The sequence below is a fragment of the Homarus americanus genome, unplaced genomic scaffold (assembly GCF_018991925.1).
Source record: "Homarus americanus isolate GMGI-L3 unplaced genomic scaffold, GMGI_Hamer_2.0 scaffold42746, whole genome shotgun sequence".
In the NCBI taxonomy this organism is placed as follows: Eukaryota; Metazoa; Arthropoda; class Malacostraca; order Decapoda; family Nephropidae; genus Homarus; species Homarus americanus.
In genome coordinates, this window is record NW_024714800.1 from 378,535 (window position 1) to 388,856 (window position 10,322).

General features: G+C 41.8%; 1 protein-coding gene and 1 long non-coding RNA gene across 2 annotated transcripts; one reads left to right on the forward strand and one right to left on the reverse strand.

Annotated features, from left to right (window-relative positions):
• Positions 1–717: 717 nt before the first annotated feature.
• LOC121879619 lies at positions 718–3,251 on the forward strand. Its single transcript, XR_006091383.1, has 2 exons — positions 718–877; positions 2,589–3,251. It is a non-coding gene; the product is annotated as an uncharacterized LOC121879619 (long non-coding RNA).
• Positions 3,252–4,966: 1,715 nt separating this feature from the next.
• LOC121879654 (involucrin-like) lies at positions 4,967–5,521 on the reverse strand. The gene has a single exon (XM_042386343.1). The coding sequence runs from the start codon at positions 5,519–5,521 to the stop codon at positions 4,967–4,969; it is 555 nt and encodes a 184-aa protein (XP_042242277.1).
• Positions 5,522–10,322: the final 4,801 nt, after the last annotated feature.

The window sequence follows — 10,322 nt, forward strand, 5'->3', positions numbered from 1 at the left end:
GACTAAAACTTCAAATATTAAAAAGAAAACTATGGAATATATCAAAATGGGCAGGGATAGAATATGAAAGTAAACCAAAAACAAATTTCTCTTATTGGTAGAGGGTAACTTTGGTGAACAAGGACCTGGACAACAATGTAATAATAACTAAGAAGTAATGTAAGAGACTGGGGAAAACTTAAAGGACGTAGAGGAACGAGACTGAAAGTACTGAAGTGGATGACAGGAAATTTTAAGAAAATAGATAGACGAAGGAATGTGAGAAAACGAAGTGAGGTTTACATAAAAATTAACAAAGGAAATGCCTTCAGACTGAAGATGATGACAGAAGGCATAATTATAGGAAGATGTATAGAAAGATTGAACAAATGAAGCAGAAAAAAGGATATAAATGGGGCGAGACTATTAAAAGCAAAGACTATAAGATCCTGTTTGATGCAGAAGTAGAAGAGAGATGGGCAGAGTACATAGAAGAACTATACAATGATAAGGATAGAGTAGAGGTAAGAAACAAATAGGTAATAAAGACCGTAATGCCAATTCTGGAAACACAAATTGAGTGCACGCAGTTTAGAACAATAAACTTAATAAGTCATGCCTACGTCACAGCTCAAGATTGAAGAAGCCGCAAGTCCAGAAAACTGTGAGGGGCAAACTTTTTCGGAGTGAGAGTTGTGAACTCTTGGAACAATCTGCCAGAGAGTGTTGTGACGGCACCGAGTGTGAGCTCTTTCAAGACCAGACTTGACCAACACTGGAACAGGTTCAGGTACATTCAGGAGCCAGTACATGCCCAGTACTTGCCAACAGTGTGTAACAGAGATGTGACCGATCGCCCAAACGGCAAACTAGGCGATCAGTGTTGAAGAGGATAAAAGTAAGTCAAGGTAATAAAGTTTTATTAAATCATAATTTTAAGTAAAACCAAATTTAGAATAGAAAGTGAGTTACCTGAAGAGCAAAATGGAATTAGAAAGGAAAAATAAACTATTGAAGGATAATTTTGAGTGAAAGGGCTTTAAAGGTCCAAACAAATGTACTGTATAGTACAATATCTGTTTTGACAATTAAAAAAAAAATTTTGTTAAGGTAAAGCAAAATAAACTTGTAGAGATTATGGAAAAAATAGGCATTAATAAAGGAAATACTCTACTAGAATTCAAAGGAATCTTTTACTGGCAGCAGGAGGCTGTAGTGTGAGTAAATAATGAACTTACTAATCGGTTCACAGTTAAACAGGAAGTAAGAGAAGGCTGTGTATGAAGAAGCTGTGTTCCATCTCCAACAATGTACAGTATAATATGTATTCAAAATTCTTAATGAGAGAAGTTTTATTTGATTTTGAAGGACTAAAAGTTAATGGTAAAGTAGTGCCTCCATTAGCCGGAACAAATGGTGCAGAGCACTTCCGAGATTGAGAGATCTGTGGGTAACAAGATAACTCTTAAACCTGGAAAAAATCCCCTATAACAGGAATTTTTTCGCCTACTGTACTGGGAAAGGTTTCTCAGAATTGTCCGAAAATAGTGCAATATTTCATCTTTGGAATTTGCTCCCAGACCCAGAAAAAATTTGGAGAGTCCCAAATTTGTCTCAAAATTTTCCGATAATGCACCTGATTTTCAACCTCAGAAATTCGATCCCAAACCCGGAATTCAGATAAATTTTCAATTTCAGTTGTAGGAGAGTTCCAGCAAAGAGGAAATTCGGATAAAAGAGATATTAATCATATTACTGTATATGCTCTGCAGATGATACTGCTCTTATCACAAATAGTGAAGAGGTATTGCAAAAACTTGTTAACAGTTTAGTGAAAAGGGGTAAAAACTGGTTTAAGAGTTAATGCTGCTACACGAAAGTAATAGCTGTTTCCAAATTGGAAATAAATCCTAAAATAAAAATTATGGTAGACAAGAGGGAACTTAAACAGGTGGAAAATGTTTGTGTATTTGGGAAGTAACATTAGTTGTGATGGAAGATGTGTGGAAGAAATCATAACGAGAATAGGGCAAGCAAAAATAATCTAAAAAAAACCCAATGAAAAAGGACATTAACTTAAATGTGAGAAAAAGGCTGCTGAAAGGCTTTATATAGGAAGGACTGATGCTTGTTTCAGAAGCGTGGACACTTCATGCAGACACCAGAAAGAGTTTGGTGGCCTCTGAAATGTGGTGTTATAGGAGAATGCTAAAAATAAGCTGCAATGACAAATGAAGAAGAAATAAGATTAGCAATAACTTCAAAAGAAATACTTGAAATGTACAGGAAAAAATTTGATACTTTGGTCAAATAATTAGGGATGGGAGAATAATAACAGAAATATTAATGGACAAAATTGAAGGTAGGAGAGCCAGGGGAAGGCAGAGAATGGGATGGATGAATGAAATTAAAAACTGGGGCCCCTTTATTAGTAAAAACAGCCCGAGAACATTTAGAGTGAAGGACTGTGGTTGGCTGCCCTCTGATGTGAGAAAGTTACTCTGGTTGATTGATCACACAGCTAACTTTAGTTAGAATAGATTGTAGTGGATACTCTCCCCTACAACTACAACTGTCGTTTGTCGTTGACCAGCCAATCCCTTGTCCAGTTTCCCAGCCAAAGCCTCGTGGTTTGACAGAGCGGGGTCGGCTACCAGCGACGTCTACCTCCTATATAAGCTCCTCAGCCTAGCCGTGAAGGCCTCTCTACTCCACGCTCCCGAACCAACAAGACCTCTCAACAAGCTCCTTATCCAACACCTCCTCTCAGCAAGCTCCTTATCCAACACGTCCTCTCAGCAAGCTCCTTATCCAACACCTCCTCTCAGCAAGCTCCTTATCCAACACCACCTCTCAGCAAGCTCCTTATCCAACACCTCCTCTCAGCAAGCTCCTAACCTCACAGCAACTTCCCAGCACCAGACTGCGCTGTACATTCAATATATTTATATAAGAAAACCACCCTAAAGAGTTTCCTTTCTCCAACCCATCCTGAGTGCGAGACAACATCACGAAATCCGGCAAGATCTCTTACTCTCGCAATTTTCTCAAACACTGTTGAATTTATCAAACAAACAATTAAGTGTAATACATAATGTGAGTAATGAAAGTTTGGAACACATACAATTATTTTTTTTTTAATTTCAATTACTTAATATTTGTTTTTGTTATTATTATACTAGTAGTAGAGGATTGCTAGTACCTATGCAGTTAACAAGAGTACAGTAAAAGTGTATGAATAAATTTGTGGAAAAATAAAAATATATACTGTATACTTATTATTATCACCCCCCCCCCCAAAAAAAACGAAACAAAAAACAATAATGATCCCTCACCTGATCCTTCTGCCTTGTATAGGACTGCTGATGACGGTAGTGCTGATGATGATGGTAGTGATGATGGTAGTAATGATGATGGTAGTGATGATGATGATGGTAGTGATGACGGTAGTGCTGATGATGATGGTAGTGATGATGATGGTAATGATTATGCTGATGATGGTAGTGACCTGTGAGTGTGATGTCATAGGCATAACTGGGCCTTACCTCCTCCTTCCTCTTTCCCTTACTCCCCTCCTTCACCTAAGGAAAGAAGACTGGCTGCAAATTTAGGGCAGTGTGTTCACTGACTGCATGGTCTAGTTACAGTCCTGTACCAGCGGTGTATACAAGCCTTGGCGGGGCTGGGTGGATGGAGGGGTTATAACGACACTTGTCAAGGATGCAGTAGGTAGAGAGGGTGACCTGAAGCAAAAGTGAGCCGGGGACACATGTATTGTTAACCAGTTTAGCAAGCCCTCAGTAAACAAGGCATCTATATATATAAAACAAAGAAGTCTGTCTGTGTGTCCGCACGAGAATCTTGGAAACTACTTTACCGATCTGTAGTGATGATGGATGGTGTTATATGTAGTGATGATGGATGGTGTTATATGTAGTGATGATGGGTGGTGTCATATGTAGTGATGATGGATGATGTTATATGTGGTGATGATGGATGGTGTTATATGTAGTGATGATTAGACAATAAAATAATAACAGTTTAATGCTAAAAAAATATACTTTGCTGTACCGTTGTAGTGAAAAACATGGTGGAACTTACATACACCGTTAATGAACTATTGATGGAAGAAGAAGTTTTGGGGACTGAACAGTGAGACAATGTGGAGCCTCCCGGAGGGTGGCGTCTAGCGAATGAGCTGCTATATATATATGAAGGAAAAAAGCACACTCGATAACTTCTGTGCAATTCCTCACAGTTCTTCACGTATATATTCTGGGAATGTCAATAGAATTTTGCCACCTGTGACTCCTGTCAAAATCATATCAAGTGAGTTGGAGTGACTGATGAAGCTGCTGCCTCTGATTTGAAATGTCTTTCAATTATATTTGTACATTTTCACTGTAACTCACAATTTCAGGGCTTCAATTAATTCTCTTTTTTTTCATTTATTTATTCAGTTGTCATTCAATTCATTTTCTTTTTGCTCCCAGGTGCCAATGTGTGTGGGTAGGCTAATCCCCTTAAAAAAAAACACTATTCGATTGTTTTGGGTTTTTAATTGGCCGCATCATCTCTTTTGTTTTCCACCATCCGAATATTTTGGCTTTGTATTGAAACGAATCCTCCTTCGTTTTTTGCCATCTGATTCTTCTGGCTTTGTCTGGGACTGCATCCTCCTTCGTTTTTTGCCATCTGATTCTTCTGGCTTTGTCTGGGACTGCATCCTCTTTCGTTTTTTGCCATATGATTCTTCTGGCTTTGTCTGGGACTGGATCCTCTTTCGTTTTTTGCCATCTGATTCTTCTAGCTTTGTACGGGACCGCACCCTCTTTCGTTTTTTGCCGTCCGATTCTTCTGGCTTTGAACGGAACCGCATCCTCCTTCGTTTTTTGCCATATGATTCTTCTGACTTTGTTTGGGACTGCATCCTCCTTCGTTTTTTGCCATATGATTCTTCTGACTTTGTTTGGGACTGCATCCTCTTTTATTTTTCACCATCTGATTCTTCTGGCTTTGTTTGGGACTGCATCTTCTTTTGTTTTTTGCCATCTGATTCTTCTGGCTTTGTTTGGGACTGCATCCTCAATTGTTTTTCACCATCTGATTCTTCTGGCTTTGTTTGGGACTGCATACTCAATTGTTTCTCGCCATCTGATTCTTCTGGCTTTGTTTGGGACTGCATCCTCAATTGTTTTTCACCATCTGATTCTTCTGGCTTTGTTTGGGACTGCATCCTCAATTGTTTTTCACCATCTGATTCTTCTGGCTTTGTTTGGGACTGCATCCTCAATTGTTTTTCACCATCTGATTCCTCTGGCCTTGTTTGGGACTGCATCCTCAATTGTTTTTCACCATCTGATTCTTCTGGCTTTGTTTGGGACTGCATCCTCAATTGTTTTTCACCATCTGATTCTTCTGGCTTTGTTTGGGACTGCATCCTCAATTGTTTCTTGCCATCTGATTCTTCTGGCTTTGTTTGGGACTGCATACTCAATTGTTTCTTGCCATCTGATTCTTCTGGCTTTGTTTGGGACTGCATCCTCAATTGTTTTTCACCATCTAGGTTTCCAACGTTTTTCTTAAATCTTTTGGCACTGAAGGGATAGAAGCCTTCAAACTTAAATCTGAATCATAGTTAAATTTGGTATCCTTCTTTTTTGATTCTAGTTTACAGACATCTATATCCAGTACCATACCTCAAGGTTTATGAAGAATATGTGATGAGCTGAATCCTACCTATACTATATATTTCACTGGCATAGAGCACTTCCCTGCCTTCGTGCTCAGGGCATACTAGATTTGAGTCAGGAAGTGCATGTGACTTACTCCCCCAAGCTACACCAAAGTCAATTATGGTGACATGATGATCATTTCATTTATACAAATGTTGTCATATTTTAGGTCTCATAGTATGACTAACATTCAACATACTTACAGGGTTTCGTGTACTTATAGCATTATCGATCAAATTTCATCGAGTTACAGTATATTTTGAAATATTAAAACAGAGTGAGGCCAGCATGCTCACTTAGAATCAATCTTTTTCAACATAAACCCCAACACAGCTTACGCCCTGCACACGGAGCCGGCTCAGCATTGCCTCCAGTTGGCTTCTCAGTGTTTGCGCCTACAAGTTATTTAACGACAATATCCTTCATATAAGGTTTGCTAGCTCACATCGAAACGATCCTTACCCAAATTTGGTGGCGTGGGCCCCGGTTAAAGCTCACACATAAATTTAAATCCTAAAACATTCACGTATTCGTTAAGTCTCGTTGTTTCTTTAAGTTAGACATAATTGTATTTTGATGTTCAATAGATTCAGAATGAGAGTACAGTTCCACTTTATATACCTTGATATAGTATAGACTATCATTAAAAAATAAATAGCTTGGAATCTTCTCCCATGGCACGTTTTAGTGAGTCAAGTGTAGTGACAGTGAGTACACTATCTACATTACCTATCATCTACACTACATTACTGCTATCATCTACACTACACCTGCGCTATCATCTACACTACATTACTGCATCATCTACACTACATTACTGCACTATCATCTACACCACCTACTGCTCATCACCCACTCACACATCATCTACACACCACCATACACCTACTGCACTATCATCTACATACATTACTGCATCATCACACACACCTACTATCATCTACACTCACATTACTGCATCATCTACACTACACCTACTGCACTATCATCTACACTAACACCTCCACCTATCATCTACACTACATTACTGCACTATCATCTACACATTACTGCACTTCATCCACCACTACATTACTGCACTATCATCTACACCTACTGCACTATCATCTACACTACACCTACTGCACTATCATCTACACTACACCTACTGCTATCATCTACACTACATTACTGCACTATCATCTACTACATTCCCTATCATCTACACTACACCTCTGCTATCATCTACACTACTTGCCATCATCTACACTACATTACTGCACTATCATCTACACTACATTACTGCACTATCATCTACACTACATTACTGCTATCATCTACCTCACACTAACCACATCACACATTCCATCACCACATTACTGCACTATCATCTACACTACACCTACTGCACTATCATCTACACTACATTACTGCACTATCATCTACACTACATTACTGCACTATCATCTACACTACACCTACTGCACTATCATCTACACTACATTACTGCACTATCATCTACACTACACCTACTGCACTATCATCTACACTACATTACTGCACTATCATCTACACTACATAACTGCACTATCATCTACACTACACCTACTGCACTATCATCTACACTATATTACTGCACTATCATCTACACTACATTACTGCTCATCTACACTACACTTACTGCACTATCATCTACACTACTACTGCACTATCATCTACACTACACTTACTGCACTATCATCTACACTACATTACTGCTATCATCTACACTACGCCTGCTATCATCTACACCATTACTGCACTATCATCTACACTACATTACTGCACTATCATCTACACTACACCTACTGCACTATCATCTACACTACATTACTGCTATCATCTACTTCACTACACCTACACCTCTCCACTACACCTCTCACTACCTACTGCTATCATCTACACTACATTACTGCACTATCATCTACACCTGCTATCATCTACACTACACCTACACTATCATCCTCTGCACTATCATCTACACTACATTACTGCACTATCATCTACACTACATTACTGCACTATCATCTACACTACACCTACTGCACTATCATCTATACTACATTACTGCACTATCATCTACACTACATTACTGCACTATCATCTACACTACCTACTGCACTATCATCTACACTACATTACTGCACTATCATCTACACTACACCTACTGCACTATCATCTACACTACATTACTGCACTATCATCTACACTACACCTACTGCTATCTCTACTACACCTACTACTATCATCTACCTACTGCTATCATCTACACTACTACTACTCATCTACCATTACCTCTATCATCTACACTACATTACTGCCCTTTCTCTGTTACTGCACTACACCTACTGCACTATCATCTACACACATCTACTGTACTATCATCTACACTACATCCACTATCATCCTCATCTACTACATGTGGCACTCCGATTGATAGTGACAAATCAACCAATCAGATTCTTGTTTCAACAGGAAGCCCGACTCTTTCTGTTGAAGAATGACAAATAAACCCTGTACTATTGGGTAGAGGAAGAGTCGTGTTTCCTGTTGAAGCACCTCATCTCTGATAAAACCTCGATTAACCGACCACATATATGGGGAAGGGGCCGACGGATAATCCGAAAGGTCGGTTAATAGTACATAAAGTCTACGGAAATAAAACATGCATTTTTCAAGTACATTTCCCTAACCTACCTCATTTAATTCCCTCTATTCATTTTTGCTCATTTGCCATTCATATTTAAATAGAATTTGCTTTAAAACATTAACCACTTTCGTAAATAAATATGAACCAGCTTGAAACCGTGAATAAAAAAACCGTTTTTTTCTAAAAAACAGGTTTTGTGATTATTATGGGGTATGGGATGTTTGGTTCTCACTCAGGATGGGATGGAGAAAGGAACTTACAATGTGCTTTCTGTATACATGTTGTATTGGATGTACAATGCAGCTTGTTGCTGGGAAGGCAGCATGGTTACAAGCGTGATGTAAGCTGGTTGGTGAGGTGCTCAGAGAAGGACAGCTTGTGGGTGCATGCTGCTGGCGGGCGAGGCACGCCAGGCAGCCGGAGGAGGTGGTGTAGCTTGCTGCGCTGTAGCTGAAAGAAGTTGGTTGGTGAGGATGCTCAGAGGGGACAGCTTGTGGGTCGCCATGCTCGCCGGCAGGGCCGAGGACCGCCAAGCAGGCGGAGGAGGAGAGTGTTGCTGGCTGGTTGGTGTAGGTAGAAAGAGATCACCACGAGGTCAGGTCTTAAATGGCAGGGGTAGGCGTGGCTTAGTAGTTGACCTCCCTGATGTATGGTGGCTGGTTGACCCAGACCACGAGGCATACACTGGGGAATTCGCCGGGGTCGGCTACGCTGGCGCAGCGTTTGTAGGGGAGAAATCACTACAATACTCTCCTTCCTCCAGGCGGTGCAGGTGACTTGTTGTCTGCAGGGTTGTATGGCACATTTGAGGAAGAACGGGCGGTGCATGCCTCATATGTGCAAACGGCGAGGGCGTGGATGAGCCGGCCACTAGTGGAGGCAACTGTCTAGACACACAAGATCTGTGGGAAAGAGAGAGAAAAGAGGGTTGTGGAGGCGATGAATGTTGTGCTTCCTCAGGCAGGTGAGAGTCGTCAGATGCGCCTGCTGGGATGTGTGGGCCTGGTTCAGGAGCAGGGGCTGCGTCAGCAAGTGGGTGAGGGCTCGTGACAGCAGCTGGGTCCCGACAGCAGCAGGGTGAGAAAGTAGCAGGGAGTACCTGAGGGGTGTGTGGGTCCACCTCAGGCGCATGGGCTGCCGTCGGGAGCAGGGGCTGCATCAGGAGAAGCGGCAGGGGTACTGCTGGGCCGGGCGGCGTCTGAGGCAGGACGAGTTGTTAGTCCGCACTCCAGGCGCATGCGGGCGTCGGGAACAGGGCTGCATCAGGCGGCAGGGGGTACTGCTGGGCGGGGGCGGCGTCTGATGCAGGACGGGTGTGTTGGAGGTCGGTAGGACGTGGTGCCTGGGGCGGAATAGGAAGCGGGTGTCTGCTTGAGTAAGCAGAGCTGCTCTAGGGTGTCTAACCTGCGGTTTAGAGACAGTAGCTGAAACGTGAGCTGCTTCTGGGTGGATAAGCCAGTCTTCCATGTTGGCGAAGACTGGGAGGTGATCGGTTCTCCATCCTGTGTGAGTGCAAATCTCCGGTGCATTTGGGGGTATGGGATGTTTGGTCTCACTCAGATGGGATGGAAACTCACAATGTGCTCTCTGTATACATGTTGTATTGATGTACAATGCACTTGCTGGGAAGGCAGCATGGTTACAGCGTGATGTAGAGAGTTGGTTGGTGAGGATGCTCAAGAGGAGGACAGCTTTGGGTCGCTCATGCTCTGGCCAGGGGCGGACAGCCGCCAGGCGGCGGAAGGAGGAGGTGTTGCTGGCTGGTTGGTGTAGGTAGAAAGAGAGAACCACGGTCAGGTCTTAAATAACGGGGGGCGTGGCTAGTAGTTGACCTCCGTGATGTATGGCGGCACTGGTTGACCCAGACCACGAGGCATACACTCTGGGGAAATTCGACTGCATGGCGACAAACAGCGTTTGAAGGGGAGAAATCACTACAA